Raw genomic sequence first — 16,839 nt, forward strand, 5'->3', positions numbered from 1 at the left:
TACAAGAATTACTCTTTCGCTCGTTTCCCGCGCCAAAGTTTTGAATCACTTAGCACCACAGATGTCTTGCTCGACTCAATTAGCGGCAGTTAATGAAATGCTTAAAAGATTTTCTATGAGTTTTCACCGTACACGTACAACTTCGTGATTTTTCCCTCTCGCGAATTCGACTGCTAAAAGCTTCTCGCTTTCCGGAATGATGTTTCAGTATATTACACATGTATTCAGAATGCAAATATTGCCAATTGTTTTAACTTGTGAGTATACTCTGTGTATGTATGTACATACATACATACATATATGTGTGTGAGTGGATAGATATGTTTTAATATAGCAACTTCCGTATTTCTGCGCTTGCTTAACCGCCGACATTATGAAACTCTAAAAGCTTATTCATTCAAGTTTGTTTTCGAGTTTACTTAAGCCTCTGATGTTAAGAAACTAGATTAGCTCAGACAATGGAAGAGTTAACGGTGAATAAATACAAAAATCCACGGAATAGTGAAATTAATAATAATATGTACATAGTTTCATTAAATATTAGCACGTATTATGTAACAAATTTACTCCCAGAAGTAATAAAATAAAAATCACAAAATATTAAGAACTGTACCAAAGTTGAAACCAATAAAATTCCATACAAACTTACTTATAAAAATCGACGTATCAAATATTGTATAAAAAAGATTTGCGAAGTTACCGAAGTCAAAAGATTATTCATTTATCCATTAGACCGATTTTCATCAATACAGATAAAAAAAACACTTTTGCAATAAATAAATGTTGTATTCCGTTTATTTTATGATATATCGTGAAATATATTAAAAAAAAATGTATTTCTTTAGGGCATATTGATCATATGTATGTATATTGAAAAAATGTCAATCATAATGTCTACTATGTGTCTTAATATAAAGTTAAAAGGTTATTATTATGCAATAAATGCATTCTACAATTAACCGCATAAAAAAGACCTGGATTACGTAAAAAAATTAAGGATGCATTTCATAATTATTAAGGAAAAATAGGAATGAGTTCCAATGTGCTGGTCATTAAAGTTTGGAAAGGAGGGGGACATCACTCAGGAAAGCCCAATCTTGCCTGGTTGTGGCCCGAGTTTGCACAAAACAAGGCCGGTTGGGCTTACCTTCCACATTCTTCAATACCGACACGGACACATTACAATGTCACCTTATGACAAAACGCAAAAAACACAGGGTTTCACACATTGAATATGTAAACAACTAAAACAACAGAGCAACGTTAAATACTAGACGGATTTGGTCCATGATTCAATCGGAGCCGGCAGGCCGACGGATCAAGAACAATACATTACAATAAATAATAATAACAATAAACTACCTCACTGACTCTGTCTTTCACTCCAATCTCGGAAACTCATCTACACGTCCACGCTATAAATTTTGCATCAGTCTTTTCATTTTTGTAATGTTTTTCCATCAATTTTTTTTTAAAGAAATTCGAAATCCATATAATTTCTAATTCGAAATTTTATTTTTTATTTTTCACATACACGCGTACAATGTACTTATAAAACGAATGAATAAGTGGAAATAATTCACATACATATATGAAAGCAATAAAGTAAGCTGTGTGAAGTAAAACGTGATACGAATAAAATATGAAATGAATAGTCAATTTTCAAAATGAAAATTGTGTTTGAAGATATTTATACGCAAAAATAATATTTTCATACGAAAACACCCACTGTTTGTATTTATGAACATAATATGATATTGAAATTATTATTAAGGCAATTCATAAGGGAACATAAAACTTATATATAAAAATTGAATGATATAAATACTAAGAAAATATTTGTACTTTTAAATATTATGAAAAATAATAATATTAAAAAAAATAGTAAAACCACCGACCGAGATATATATAACAAGACCAAAGAACTGAAATACAAGTACGTACGTACATTATATAATACGAAAGAACCCACAAAGAATATGAAGTGATATGAAAAACTTTTTTCATTTCCAGAAGCAAGAAAACACGAGATATTTGCTCCTTTGACTTATCCCTTTCAGATTTTCTCATATCCTCAGCGCCTCGTCGTCGGTACCAATTTGTTATTATTATTTAGACAGTCACTATCGCTTATGCATGTATATTTATTATATGTAGTAGAGATCGTGTATTTCAAATTATGTATACACAGCTTTGAGTACTCGACGAGCAACTCGGAAATTTGTTAATATTTCATCAACGGCGACGAAAAGGTCAAAGTAATAATATCCAAAGGAGGCTGCGCTCGGTAATCCCTGCCGATTCTTGTTATCCCCTGAATTTATTGTATTATTAATGGCGTTTGCGTTGCTAAATGTTACTAAATTACAAAACAGTTCCTTTTACGTCCTATAAAACAGTTGCAATAAATAAAATGTTATACAGTCGCAATTTTAATTAAATACGACATAACTCTTTGTTTTGGCATTATATTTAATTTTGAATTTCCTCGACTCCCTGTTTGACAAATATTGTATTTTTAGCGTTTTCATATTAAATGCAAAACTCTTTATAAAATCGGGTAAGCAGAAGAAATATTCGATGGCTATTTATACGTGTATAGGTTAAAATGAAATGAAGGTAAATAGCTTTCATAGCATGCTTTCTTTTCGTTAAAACAAAACTTTTGACCAATATTTTATAATATGTATATAAGTTTGGACGTTGAACATGCTTCATAAAATCAAGTATAGATACGATAATCATACGTCCTTTATTTAAGAAGGTAGTCCTGTATTTCACAGCTCTGTCGTTTGATTTATTTATTTTCTAAAATTGCCATTTTGTCATTTATTTTATAATATCGACTATCGACAAAAATATTAACACCGAAATATTTAAAAACGCAATTCATAAATTTTATCAATCTTGTATTGATTACATTGAGCAACAAAAAAATAAAATAAACGTCGTATCGATAAGAATTTCAGTAACCGATACTATATATGTAAGTTTCAGTTCAACAGGACTCACACAAAAACATTTTTTATAGATCATGAAAACGTAATCAGTGATCGATTCTGAGTTCGAATCAGTCAAAATCTCGAGTTCAATTTTTCTCATGATTACAAAACTTCATCTATCGTTACTACGAACATAGATAGGACAATTACTGGAGCGGAAATTAATCAATCTTTACTAAATTTTACCCACTAAATCCGAATATGGCAATGATTTTTGTTGGTTTCATTTTGTTTATGAGATATGTCCGTTTAAGAAAATGCGCAATTAGTACAGTTGTTTTACTTTTATAGTCTTTAACTCAAAATCTAGTATTGATGTGCCAAATGTGAGTGTTGCAATTAATAATTATATGTTTTTCCTATTGATTGTGATCATTTATTTAATGCTTTAAAATACACATTTTTCCATCTCAATATATTTAAATTATTTTTTATATAAACGTACTAATTTGAGCGGTAAAAACCTTTTAAATTTCAATAATGTGTAATAAATATGACAAATGTGTAAAATTCTAAATTTTGTATGCTTATATTTTATAATAAATGTTATAAACTTATAAAGCATTTTTTAAGTTATAAAACGATTCATTATATGTTCTTTATTTTTTCCAAAAAAATATGGCCACCGTAAGTATAGCGTATCGAGTATGGAAAGATACATACATACACTTGAATTGATAAAAAAAATGGTCGAAAGTAGAATACATAGGTGAGAAACATGACCAAAATAGAAAACATACATAAGTGAATGAATTTAAGTGGCGATGATGGGATATGCAGTTTGATTAATTGATGATTGATTTACGAGTAAAGAATCGGAATGATATCCGAAAGGATGCAGGAGAAGGCAAAGAAAGTCGAAAGCATTTAGAGAGTACTTGAATGATCTAAAAAAATGTATGGATGAAAAATAGTGAGGAATGTAAGAGGATTAGAGAAAGATTTCATTCAGTACGCCGAAAATTATGAGGATATTGAAGATATGACTATTGATCTGATACATTTACACCTCATTCTGTGCCAACGTTGACTTTGAACAAAACTTTTCTTCAGTTTACACAGAGTGGATTTAGGGAAGTAAAGAGGAAAATGCGTGTGAAAATTCTCCAGCTAAAACATGTTGTAATCATAGTTCATGCTTCGAGCCCCAATGCAAAGCAGTAAGTACCTTTTGTTAAAAGCTTTTAGTAAGATACTACATATAATCGACATGAAGTTTTTATAATGGCTCTAGTGTTATGTTAGTAAAATGTGTTGTTAAAGTTGTAGTACAAATGTTGAGTTAGTACTAGTAAAGTTTTTATAATGATAGCTTTGGAAAGGAATAGATACACGAACTTCGCCCGAGGCTATTTTCGCTAGCGGTTTCGCCACGCACAGTCCTTGATTTTAAGGTCAATTTGCATATGTAAATTTGTATATATGTATAATAATGCCCTGCTCGTTATTTAGTATACTATTTATACTCACTCATAGTGCCTACTACCCTCACTCATACTGCCTATATGCAATACTGGAAGAAATACATACACATGTACGTATGGAGATTCGAACCTCGACACTACAAATTCAAATTCAAATTCGGAATTCAAATCTTCGAATTCGGAATTCGAGCTAGAGTGGTTATATTTTAAAGTGGCACTTTTCTTCATTTCGAGAAATATCTCGCAAAATATTACTCATAATTTGCGTTAAACAATATTTAAAAATACTGGTTGCCTGTAATATATTTATTCTGATTTTTCGAGATTCTGAACATATCGAACTACATATATATGTAATATATAACCAACAGAATATACTGGTGGTTAGCATAAGATGCTTTGAATAAAGTGATCACAGGTTCAAATACCACTGATTTCTGGTAGCCAGACCTTGGATTTGTGAATCCAGGTCGATCGTCTCCTATCACAGTTTGCCAATTTGTCATTGAAACGGTTTCAACAAATTGGCAACCTTACCCATTTTATCGAAAACTCTCGAGGTTTCAAAAATCTCGAATTTCACTGAATTGTTTAAAAATGCGGCAAATTTAAAATTTGACCATAGATGTCTCTGTGGGTATTAATTGATATGTATTCACTATTTATAATACTTGTATCAAATGTACAATGCTTCTGGCCAGGAAGGCGCTTTGGGGCTACCTGTTAGGCTTTCCTGATATAAATTAAAAATAATAAAAATAAGAAATAATAGGAAGAAAAAAAATTTATACTTTTAATTTTATTGACGAAAACACATACATACATACAAATGGTTAATAGAATAGCCATAAAATGATAAATCAATGCAGAAAATATTTCCAAAGAACACCCATTTCAAAAGTTATGTGTCTGCTTGAAATAAAGACAATTTCTTGCCAATATAGCTTTCAAAACCCCAAAACAAATAACCTAATGCCTGTAACACTGTGTGTATTGATGGCGAGTAGCATGGATCTAAATTTAAAATTTTATGACCCGTAAAATGTTGCAACGTTGCACTTTAGTGATAACACGTTTTGTACTTATACGAATTATTATGCATGCATGCTAAAATTATCTGTTTCATCAATATATAGTGGGAATTCAAAGATTTAGTGTAACCAATAAAAGTATAAACGACACTAACGGCATTCGAGTAATATGGCAAGCCTCAATGCCGCCGCTATGGCGGCATTCAAGTGCCAATTTATTTTAACCGAAAACCGTACTATTTAAACTGAAACATATTTTATTATATGCAATACAAAACCACCACAAAATTCCATCACCCTTGTTGACTAAATCGAAGGAACATTTCCACACAACGGCACACACCAAACCACCAGATATGTTTGCTCCGTTACAGGATCCGAGCCCAAAATTGACCGAACACACGGCAAAGAGGAAAATATCCTCCGAAGAACCGAACAAAACAAAAGGAAAAGTATTGACATAACAACGTTACGTTTCCTTCAGAGAAATCGCAAATACAAACACGTAGCTACATAATACAATACATCTATGTACATACATACATACATACATACAGGCATGTGTTATATAACATAAAATAGGCGGGTGCACGTGCAGGTGGATGGGTCGGGTAGGAAACTGATCTTTTGTTTAGAAAACGTCGTCTCGGGGCCCTTGCAAGGGAGCTGATAACCCCTCGCCGGGTTTAGACAGTTCTCTGTCACAAAAGTTGTTTCGAGAGACGAAATTCGCGAGCTTGACAGCCCCTGACATCTGGCAGGGCCATCATTGTGGCCCACCTAACCGACAACACTCGACTCGCGCAAATTACCCAGTTTCGCTCGCGCTGCCAATGACGCGATCGCTCCACTTCGGTTTTACGCACATATCGCCTCGTTTTGTGCGAAATTCTAATGCGAATGTGTGTGCGAATTTGGGCCACAACATGCTGGGAATTTGATTGCGTCTGTACGAATCAATACGAGTGTGCTTTTAAAATTCGGCTCAGACGTGAGAAACCGTCGCTGTTTCTGTAGCGATTTGAAACGATTCGAAATATGTTCAAAGGTTTTTTCAAGTATTATACATACATACATATATTCAAAATTGAATCCATTTCAATTTCGTGCATGCTTTCAATCATACTATTGTGTGCGTTTATGGTAATATATTGATGTATACGTCTGTAAAGTTGAATTTATTATAAAGCTAAAAAAAATCGATTTGACTCAATCATTAAAGATAACACTTTAAAAATTTGTTTCATAAATTCATAAAACATTTTGCATGATATTAAATATAATGTTTTGCGTTTAACAATATTTTAAAATACTGGTGGGCCTGTAATACGTTTGTTCTGCTTTTCCAAGATTCTGTACATATCGAATTAAAATTTGTGAATGAAGTCAAACAGAAATAATGTTTTTGGAACTGAAAATTAGACTTCCGGCTCAAATATTCAGTGACTACTGATGATAATACCGAAGTTCAAGAATGAAATATGATTGAGTTGTTAAGAAATTTATCTGTAATTATATCAAATTTAATCATTCTGGTTAGTAAATTATACCGTGGACATTTCTTCGCGGTGGCTTTTTATCTCGGGCACAATTCAATGACAGATTTCATGAAAATAATTTTTATCCGCCATAAAAATTAATGTTAATTATACTTTGTAGAATTTAAATTAATAAAGTATATGGTATTAAAGAACTTCTACATTGCAGAGTAACAATTGAACCACCAATGAAAGTAAAAGACATCCCTCAGTGTACAAACTGTCAACAACTTGGGCATACAAAAAATTTTTGCAATCGACAACCTAAATGCGTCAAATGTGCCGCAGACCATCACACAACAAAATGCAACAAGCAGAAAAATGTTCCCCCAACTTGTGCCCTGTGTGGCCAGCAAGGACATCCAGCTAGCTACAGGGGGTGTGAGGTCTATAAAAAAAAGATAAAAGCATCACAACCCAAAAAGGTAACAGTAACACAACGCGTACAACAAAATCAAATTGAAGTTGTTGATAAACAAACAACTGTGGACAAAACATATAGTGAAGTCCCAAGCAGACAAAAGCAAACAAGATATCGGGCAGGAAAATAAATCAACTGAACCTACCATCGGTGGCATGATGCAGTTGCTATGTGACTTTCAAACTGAAATAAAACACCAACTCAACTGGCTCATAACCAGAGTGGAAAAAATTGAAAATCAGTGCAAATCACCAAGTAAACATAATAAAAATGACAGATAATTCCCTACGCATATTAACATGGAATGCAAACGGACTCAATCAGAGAGTCCATGAACTTGAAGTGTTTCTAAAGACAAACAACATCGATCTAGCACTAATATCAGAAACACACTTTTCACAAAGAAGTTACATAAAGATAAACGGATACTCGGCTTATTGGACAACACATCCTAGTGAACGAGCTCGCGGTGGTACTGCTATTTTAATCAAAAAAAATATCCAGCACTTCGAACAAAAAGATATCAGAGAACCATTCATGCAAGCTACTATCATCACAATTAAATATGGCAATGCTGACTTAAATATTGCTGCAGCATATTGTCCTCCAAAGCATACCATCACAAAATACCAATTTATAAACATCTTTAATTCCCTTGGGCCAAGATTTATTATTGGAGGAGACTACAACGTTAAACATACAGCTTGGGGATCACGACTTATAACTCCTGGTAAAGGAAACAACCTTCTATACGCGATTCAGAGCTCCTCGTGCGAGTATCATTCCTCACAAAAACCAACCTTCTGGCCGACCGACAGTAAAAAGGTACCAGATTTAATTGACTTTTTTATATCCAAAGGAATAGCCCCAAACCACATTGAGGTCGAAGGAATAGAGGACCTTACTTCTGATCACACACCAGTGCTAATGACACTGAGCACACTGGTAATTAAAAGAATAAGGAGACAGAACCTGACAAATAAACGCACTAACTGGGATATGTTCAGGAAAAAACTAGACCAATCAATAAATTTAATAGTGAAACTTAAAACTATAGAAGATCTCGAACTACACACTCAAAATTTTATTGACTCTGTACGAGAGGCTGCGAAAGAAGCTACACCTGTACCAAAAGAAAAACCAGACCAAATCATTAATTACCCCATGGAAATTAGACAATTGATTAAAGAAAGACGTAGAACAAGACGAATATGGCATAGAACCAGAAATATTGCAGACAAAAGAGAATTTAACCACATAAGTAACAAAGTTAACCGACTTATTAAAGAGCATAAACAAAATTGTTTTGAAAAATATTTGGAAGGTTTGGGCCCTGCAGCTGATAAAAATCACTCACTATGGAAAGCAACCAGGAAATTCAAACGACCAATTCTACAAATACCACCTCTGAAAAATGCGCAAGGAGAGTGGATAAGAAGCAACAAAGAAAAAGCTGAGCTGTTTGCACAACACTTAGAGACAGTATTCCAACCACACAATATTCAATCTGATGCTGATTATACACCAATGTATCAACCACAGCAACTAATCAAAACTGTCACCCCTATGGAAGTAGCTAAAGAAATAGATGACAATATAAATCCTAAAAAGGCACCTGGAATTGACGAAATCTCACCGGGACTATTCAAGGAACTTTCAAAAAAGGCTATTATCATGCTAACATACTTATACAATGAATGTTTCCGGCTCAAGCATGTGCCAGAGTGCTTCAAAACTGCTCAAATCATAATGTTGAAGAAACCTGAAAAGTCACCCGAACAAGTGACATCATACAGACCAATATCCTTGTTGCCTGCGATCTCTAAGCTATTCAAAAAACTATTATTAAAAAGACTCAAGCCCTTAACCGATGTTCCCGACTTCCAATTTGGATTTAGGTCGAAACATTCTACCATCGATCAAGTGCACCGTGTTATTTCAAAAATAGAGCAATCGCTAGAGGAAAAAAAGTATTGTCCAGCTGTATTTCTTGATGTCTCACAGGCCTTCGACAGGGTATGGCACGAAGGACTTATCCACAAAATCAGCAAGTCATTACCTGGAAATTATGTCAAATTACTGGAATCATACTTATCCGGACGCAAATTCAGAGTTGCTCATGAGGAGGCATTCTCTAACTTTTTCACAGCCTCTGCAGGAGTACCACAGGGAAGCGTAATAGGGCCTATACTGTACCTGATATACACTGCTGACATCCCGACAAGCGAAGAGACATTCATTGGAACATTTGCAGATGACACAGTCATTATGTCATCGAGCGAGTCACAGAAGGAAGCATTTGAACGCCTGCAGCGTGCACTAAACAAGATCAGCAAATGGACCAAGGACTGGAAAATGAAACTCAACGAGCTAAAATCAATGCAGGTCACATTTGCACTGCGACGAAATAGTGTCAGCACTCAGACTTTCATAAACGGAATCCAAGTTCCACAAGCTTTGTCAGCTAAATATTTAGGACTGCATCTTGACTCAAGGCTTACGTGGAGGCATCACATTAAAAAAAAAATAGAACAGATTCGAATTAAACAAAGAGAAATGCATTGGCTAATAGGAAGACACTCCAAATTAGACCTACAATGCAAAAAACTGATATACCAGGCAATCGTGAAGCCAATATGGACATATGGCATACAACTGTGGGGATGCAGTAAGCCATCCAATATCGAAAAAATGCAAAGATGTCAAAACCAGTTTTTGAGGATTATCACCGATGCATATCGCTTCGTCACAAATGAAGAGATCCACAAGGACCTTAAAATCAAAAAAGTAAAAGAAGTCATCCGAGAATGCGCCGGGAGGCACGAGTTGAGACTGCACCGTCACCCTAACATAGAAGCGTTGCAGCTATTGGACACAACTCACCAGCAGAGGCGTTTAAAGCGAAAAAAGCCTCACGAATTGGTGTTCTGAATGTGAGAGATTCAGAAGCCCAATTCACAATTTTGGGGACGGAGTGATGATTCCGTAGTGCCCGTACATGATCTGAAGAGCAACGATATCGCTGGTGATGATTTATCGGGGATCGATAAGATGGCACCAAAAAAAAAAAAAAAAAAAAAAAAAAAAAAAATTATACTTTTTTTAAATGTATATTGAAACTGTTATTCAAACACAGTACACTCTCGCTTATCTGGGCTAATGCTGGGGAGGGGGGCACGGATAATTGAAAAAACGGATAATCCGAATCTTCAAATATTGAATTGGTTTCAAGTATAATATCATATTAACAACAAAAATTTTTGTTTCATAATTTTAATACTCATTATTTATTAAAAAAAGCGCTTATAGTTAAGCAGATGTGTGGCCGTTAGTACTACTGTTGCCAAAATATAAAAAAAAATCTAGTCAACCAGCCAGACGAAGCATTGAAGTTGTCTACTAATCCTAATTTTTCATGGAAAAACTTGGCTGTTACACATTTGACCACTAATTGGTATTCCTTCTGCTCATTTTTGATTTAACTATATGAGTATAGTTGCAACCAAATCTTCGTATCTTGACATTTTCATACTTTTTCGTTTCGAAGGACCTGCAGAACTATCACAATCTCTCGCGAACGCCTCTAACTTATTTTTTGTTTAACTATATTTCGAACAGGTATGTAAATCTGAAATATTTTCGAGTTTAATAGCAAAGAAAATAATTTCACACACAAAGTATTATAATTGATAATAATTAAACATACGTATGTTCGAAAAAATCTGCTCTGAATACACGCACTTGTTATTTCTTCAAGGATAAAAGCGACTGAAAGAATTGACGCAATAGTAAAATACATTTAAAAAGGGAACGAAAAACATTTCTATGTGACAACATTTGTTTCAAATAACACGCATGTTTACTGTCGCAATCAATCGGTGCGTCTCATTATCATATAAAAACAAAATTTAATTAATTTTAAAAAATTAATTAATATTTTTCAAGCACGGATAATCCGCAAACCGGATAAACCGCACCCGGATAATCGAGAGTACACTGTATTTGGAGCAATGATTTTTTGAATCGCACATAATATGTAGTTACTCTTTTTTAATTAAATGAACTGAAAACTTCCTAGCTTTATTTTATAAACAAAACAATAAATTACATATTTTGTTCAAAAATTTTTATTGCCATATAGCAGGCTTGGGCAACCTGCGGCACGCCAGCCGCATGCGGCCCGATTCGATTTTTTGTGCGGCTCGCCAAATTGTTGGTTATTAGAGGATCTCTTATTTTTTAATGTTGAAATTCTTTTTCACGACAGTAAATAATTTGTAAATAATCTATAAATAGTATTTTACTTGCAACCCGTCACTCATTTTTAATTCCTAATGCGGCCATTCATTAGAAAAGTTTGCCTGTATAGATACCTAAAATATTTCAGAACGACAGATCTTTGTCAACTTTGACAGTTTAACGACCATTAACTAGTCAACTGATCATTACATAATTCTTTCGTATATAAAAAGATAATTGTTTGAAGCATTTGTCTTCCAGCAGCATAGCTCAGTGGTTAGCATGTAATACTTTCAACTACTCTAGTGGCCACGGGTTCATTCCCTGGCCCGATGCTGCTGACTAGACCTTGGATATGTAACTCCAGTTCGATCGTTTTCTATCAGAGTTTGCCAATTTTCATTGAAACTGGTCCAACTATTTGGCAACCCTGTCGTATCTCAATTTCGCTGATTCACAAAAATGCTTCAAATGTGTACATAGATGTATCATTGATTGATTGACGACTGTGATAAAAATAAATAATGAAAAAATGTCAGATCTGACATATTTGGCCAAAAATCAATATATATCGTGTATTACATTACATGAAGCTAAACGCCAAATTTGAAATTTATATATACATATGAGAGTTAAAACTATAAATATTTGAATATTAGAGATAACGAGAACCTATAGAGCAAATTTTATAAAATATAGAGTGAATTATAGGCGTTTAAACAATTAAAATCTGAAATGGCCATATCAAGGCGAAAAGGTTAAAGATAGATTATGGTAGCTTGCCGTACCGTCATAGACGTCACCGAACCCGAGATTCTGGATATTTGATACGCATTGTATACGATATTTTATCTCCAACGTAATGGCAGACGATACATTAACGTATATTGATGACCAAAATGAGCAATATGGCAAAGTATGAAAACGATCGGATACGAGATAAGAGATATAAAAAATGACCACTAACACGAAAACCATGTGAACTGTATAAGAGGTAAGTAAAAAATATTTGTGTGCACATTATTTTATAAGTGCGATTTTATGCTCACATACTTATGTTCTTATTGTGTCATTTTTAGCGATCTCTTTCACTATTTATTATATGTATTATAGTACGTTATATAATAAGCTGGAAAACCGTCCAAGAGTATAATATTTCCAATAGAAGATGAGAATATTCCATTTGCAAAGCGAAGCCATACAACGCCTTTTTACGACTCACAGAGCAACTTTCACCAATTCGGTTTCGTCTCCAAAGCCTCAACCGCGATACAAATGTGCGCTTTTGAAAGCTTTTTCAGGCTTCGTGCGGTTTTAAGTTTCGCTCGCATATTAATCCAAAACATATTTCAATTAGAAATAAAGATATATGTTACATATGTACGTGCGAAGCTTTCCCCGTCCACCGCCACGGTACATACGAGCTAAAATAAACGAATCGATAAGACAAACTTACATGAGCTCGACATATCCCTGATGGAGGAGCAGAACGAGATAGTCTCCTGCCATATCCGATCGCTCCCCGGTCAGAAGAAGTAGGCCATCCCTGGACGTGGGTCTGAATTCCATGTGAAGGTGTACTCTCTTGTAAGCTCCTCGCAAAGCCGGAAGTGCCAGCCAGCTTCCGCCAAAAAATTTAGGCACCACCGGTTGTGGAGCAACTGCAACAAAATAAATAATATATGAAGTAACCGTACATATGAACATCTGTATATCCACCAGTGACCCAGTACTTTATAAACGGTATATGTTTTCAACTTCAATTTATTTCAAATATCAAAAGCTTCGTTTCCAAACTACATATGTATGTATGTATGTTACTATTTGTATTGAGTAATAGGTAGAGTGAGAATAATCGATATTCGAAGCATCAAAATTTCATCAAAACTATTGTGAAAAATAATCTGAATATACTGAACATTGCAGCTATTTATTTCAGTATTATGGAATAATTTAAGTACAATATATGTATATGTTCATTATTTATAATATATGTATAATTTAAATTCAATATATTTATGGTTATTGCGTGCCTGATAGCATTTCATTAGATGGAAAAATAGTAGAAGTAGTAAATAGTTGTTTTTATTTAGGTCAAATTATTGACATGTCCGGTAGTAAAGAAGAAGAAATAAAAAAGACATAAAATTAGGATGAAGTGCATTTGGACGAATGAATGCGGTTTTTAAATCAAAAATACCACTTTGCCTGTATAAAAATATGTTTTGCGACATTTTGACGTATGGATGTAAAGCTTGGACATTAAATGCCAATTTCCTACACAAAATCCAATGCCTTTAAAGAAGTATGGAACGTTATATATGCTTGGCATAACGAGGAAACACATGAAACGCAATACGTGGGTGAGAAGTATGGCAAGGGTTGTGGATATATTGGATAGAGTGAAGATATTGAAGTGGAAATTGGCAGGCAAAAATGGTGGACAAAAGAGGTGCTAGAATGGTATCGAGAGAATGCAAAAGGGTAAAAGGGAGATCGCAGGGAAGATGGGTAGACGAAATTAGGAAAATGTGTGGAGTGAAATGGATGAGAGTTGCGCAAAATAGAGACGAGTGGAAACGTATTGGAGAGGCATTCATCCAGCAGTGGATAGCGAATGGCTTTAGATGATGATGATATGAATGTATGTATGTATATGTTACAGCAACAATGCAAGCAACGAAGAGTCGTACAAAAACGTGACCACTTGAGTTGTAAAAAATAAATCATATTTTTTGATATATAGTCATTTTCCTTAGATGTTTCCATAAACAGATTGAATTTTTAGTATATGATATTTTCCAGAAAAATTTGCCATAACTCGACGGAGACCAGAACCTTTACCTTATATGTTAAAAATCACCTGGATTTATTTTAGCGTGTGACCGTAAAATCTAACACCCACGATCAAACGCCATAAAAATATTTTTGAAACATCCTGCAATCGTTCACTATTTGTTTTATGGAAGTTACGATAAAATTTACGACACAGTATTTATGTAGATATGTGATATAATAAATTAAAAAATATATATTTATATATATCTACGATATATGTATGTATGTATATCAAGCCATGCATTATTTCACTTTCAGGTGGAACGTTTCATTAAAGCTTTTGAAGGATATCAATAAATGACATATTATATGTATGTATGTGCGTATATACGAGAGGTCTTTTGAGTGGTTGTGTACATACATATGTATATGAATGTGTTGTGTGACGCGAAAACGGAAAGGATTCAATACCGAATTTTTCCGATGTGAACGGAAAACGAATGTGTGAAAACAGTTCAGAGTATTTCAAATAAATCACACCCATTCAATTACACGCCCAAGCCCGTTCCGGATAACAGGGCCGGTTCAGACTCGACGTTTACACTTCTATTTTGGTTATATTCCGCCAAAACAACAGAAAACGCATATATCACGCGAAATCGGAACGCGAAACGTCAAGGAAGTAACGGTCTCATTCGCCGATATTGACACGCAAGGGAAAACTTGTAAAACAACCAACAAACTACATATTACAGGGTAATATAAAATGTAATTCTTAATTTTGAAATCAAATTATAAACTGATAAAAGGATACATTTTATTATTTACTTATCATATTATATATGTATACGTACATACACAACATTAATTTTTCTTAGCCATCGAGAAACTTTAAAAGAATCAATGCTATAATAAATAGAAGGAACATCAAAGCAAAGAAGCAATGCCCTTCTCAATCAATTTGATTATAAATCTGCTTTAATCTATATATTTTTGTTTTCTTATAAACAGCTATAGATAAAAAGCTTTGGATATACGAAATCATGTACATTTTAAAGTAATTAAAATAAAAATTCGGATGTGACCAACCCTCGACTTTATCTACGTACATATTTGAGTATAGGAAGTATAAATAGCAAAATTGGATAATTAAACATACGCACACACACGTTCACACATACCGCCTTTGAGAGCATTTTCTTTATAAATTGAGCGCAAACGTAGGGAAACTTACGCAAGACAAAAGTTCTATTTCCGGCTGTCGGATTTTATTCAAATTTGATCTAAAAGGTCAAAATAAAATAAGGAAATATTGTTTTGAAAATAATTACTACTTCTAATTTTTGAATTCGAACCAAAACCTTTTCAACTATAAGTTAGTGCATAAAGAATCCAAATAAAAAATGTATACGTTCAGTGGTGTGGAAAAATCGTATTGTCCCAAACATTTTTGTCTTGAGAGGAAAAAATCCCACTTTCGGTTTCTTAAATTTATTTTCGTGAAGAGCTCACATATTTAAAATATTAAAAAAAAAATAGGGGAATAAAATCGAACAAAAGTAAACTACCACTTCCGGTTGACGGGTTTTTTGCCAAATTTTATAAATAGCTTGATATTAAGCTTAAACTTCCAGATATTAAGTTTCGGTTCATTAAACTTAAAGAATTCTGAAAAAACCTCGATTCTTTAGAGTTTAGAGTATAAGTGCTACTAAAAAAAAAATCTGTCTGATTCGATGAAATGCAGTTGTTTCGTATTTTTTGTAAGGTACTATCACTGCTTATAGTAATTATAATGATATTAAGTAATAAAAATTCTTTGAAAAAAATCAGACAAACAGAAGTAGAACTTAGTAGAAGTAGATCATATAAAACACTTAATTATATCATACATAAGTACATCTACAATGTATGTACATAAGAGCCGTTATAATTAAAAGTAGCATAAGTCCACTCTTCTTCATTTCGAGAAATATCTTGCAAAACAGTAAATATAATGTTTTGCGTTTAACAATATTTAAAAATAATGGTGGCCTGTAATACGTTTATTCTGCTTTTCCAATATTCTGGACAATTAGAATTAAAATAAGTAATAAAAAATTGTGAATGAAGTCAAACAGAAATAATGTCTTTGGAACTGAAAAATAGATTTCCGCCACTTTCAAATATAGCGGCTCAAATATTCAGTCGCTACTGATGATAATACCGAAGTTCAGGAAAGAAATATGATATCGGTGTTAGGAAATTTATCTATAATTATATATATCAAATTTATAAAAATACTAGTGGCCTGTAATACGTTTATTCTGCTTTTCCGAGATTCTGGACGTATCGAATTAAAAAAAGAGATAACAATTTATGAATAAAGTCAAACAGAAATAGTGTTTTTGGGACTAAAAACTGGAC

General features: G+C 33.5%; 2 protein-coding genes across 3 annotated transcripts in view; one reads left to right on the forward strand and one right to left on the reverse strand.

Annotated features, from left to right (window-relative positions):
* LOC143917831 (uridine phosphorylase 1-like) overlaps positions 1 to 16,839 on the forward strand; it is a 348,253-nt gene that overhangs the window by 123,995 nt on the left and 207,419 nt on the right. The window lies entirely within an intron of this gene.
* SP2353 (EGF like, fibronectin type III and laminin G domains protein pikachurin) overlaps positions 1 to 16,839 on the reverse strand; it is a 203,169-nt gene that overhangs the window by 83,309 nt on the left and 103,021 nt on the right. For both annotated transcript variants that reach the window (XM_077439423.1, XM_077439424.1), the window contains one exon: positions 13,112 to 13,316. In XM_077439423.1, coding sequence (XP_077295549.1) covers positions 13,112 to 13,316 — 205 coding nt within the window. The remainder of the gene's footprint in view (positions 1 to 13,111; positions 13,317 to 16,839) is intronic.

This window comes from Arctopsyche grandis, chromosome 10, assembly GCF_051622035.1.
Source record: "Arctopsyche grandis isolate Sample6627 chromosome 10, ASM5162203v2, whole genome shotgun sequence".
NCBI classification, from domain to species: Eukaryota; Metazoa; Arthropoda; class Insecta; order Trichoptera; family Hydropsychidae; genus Arctopsyche; species Arctopsyche grandis.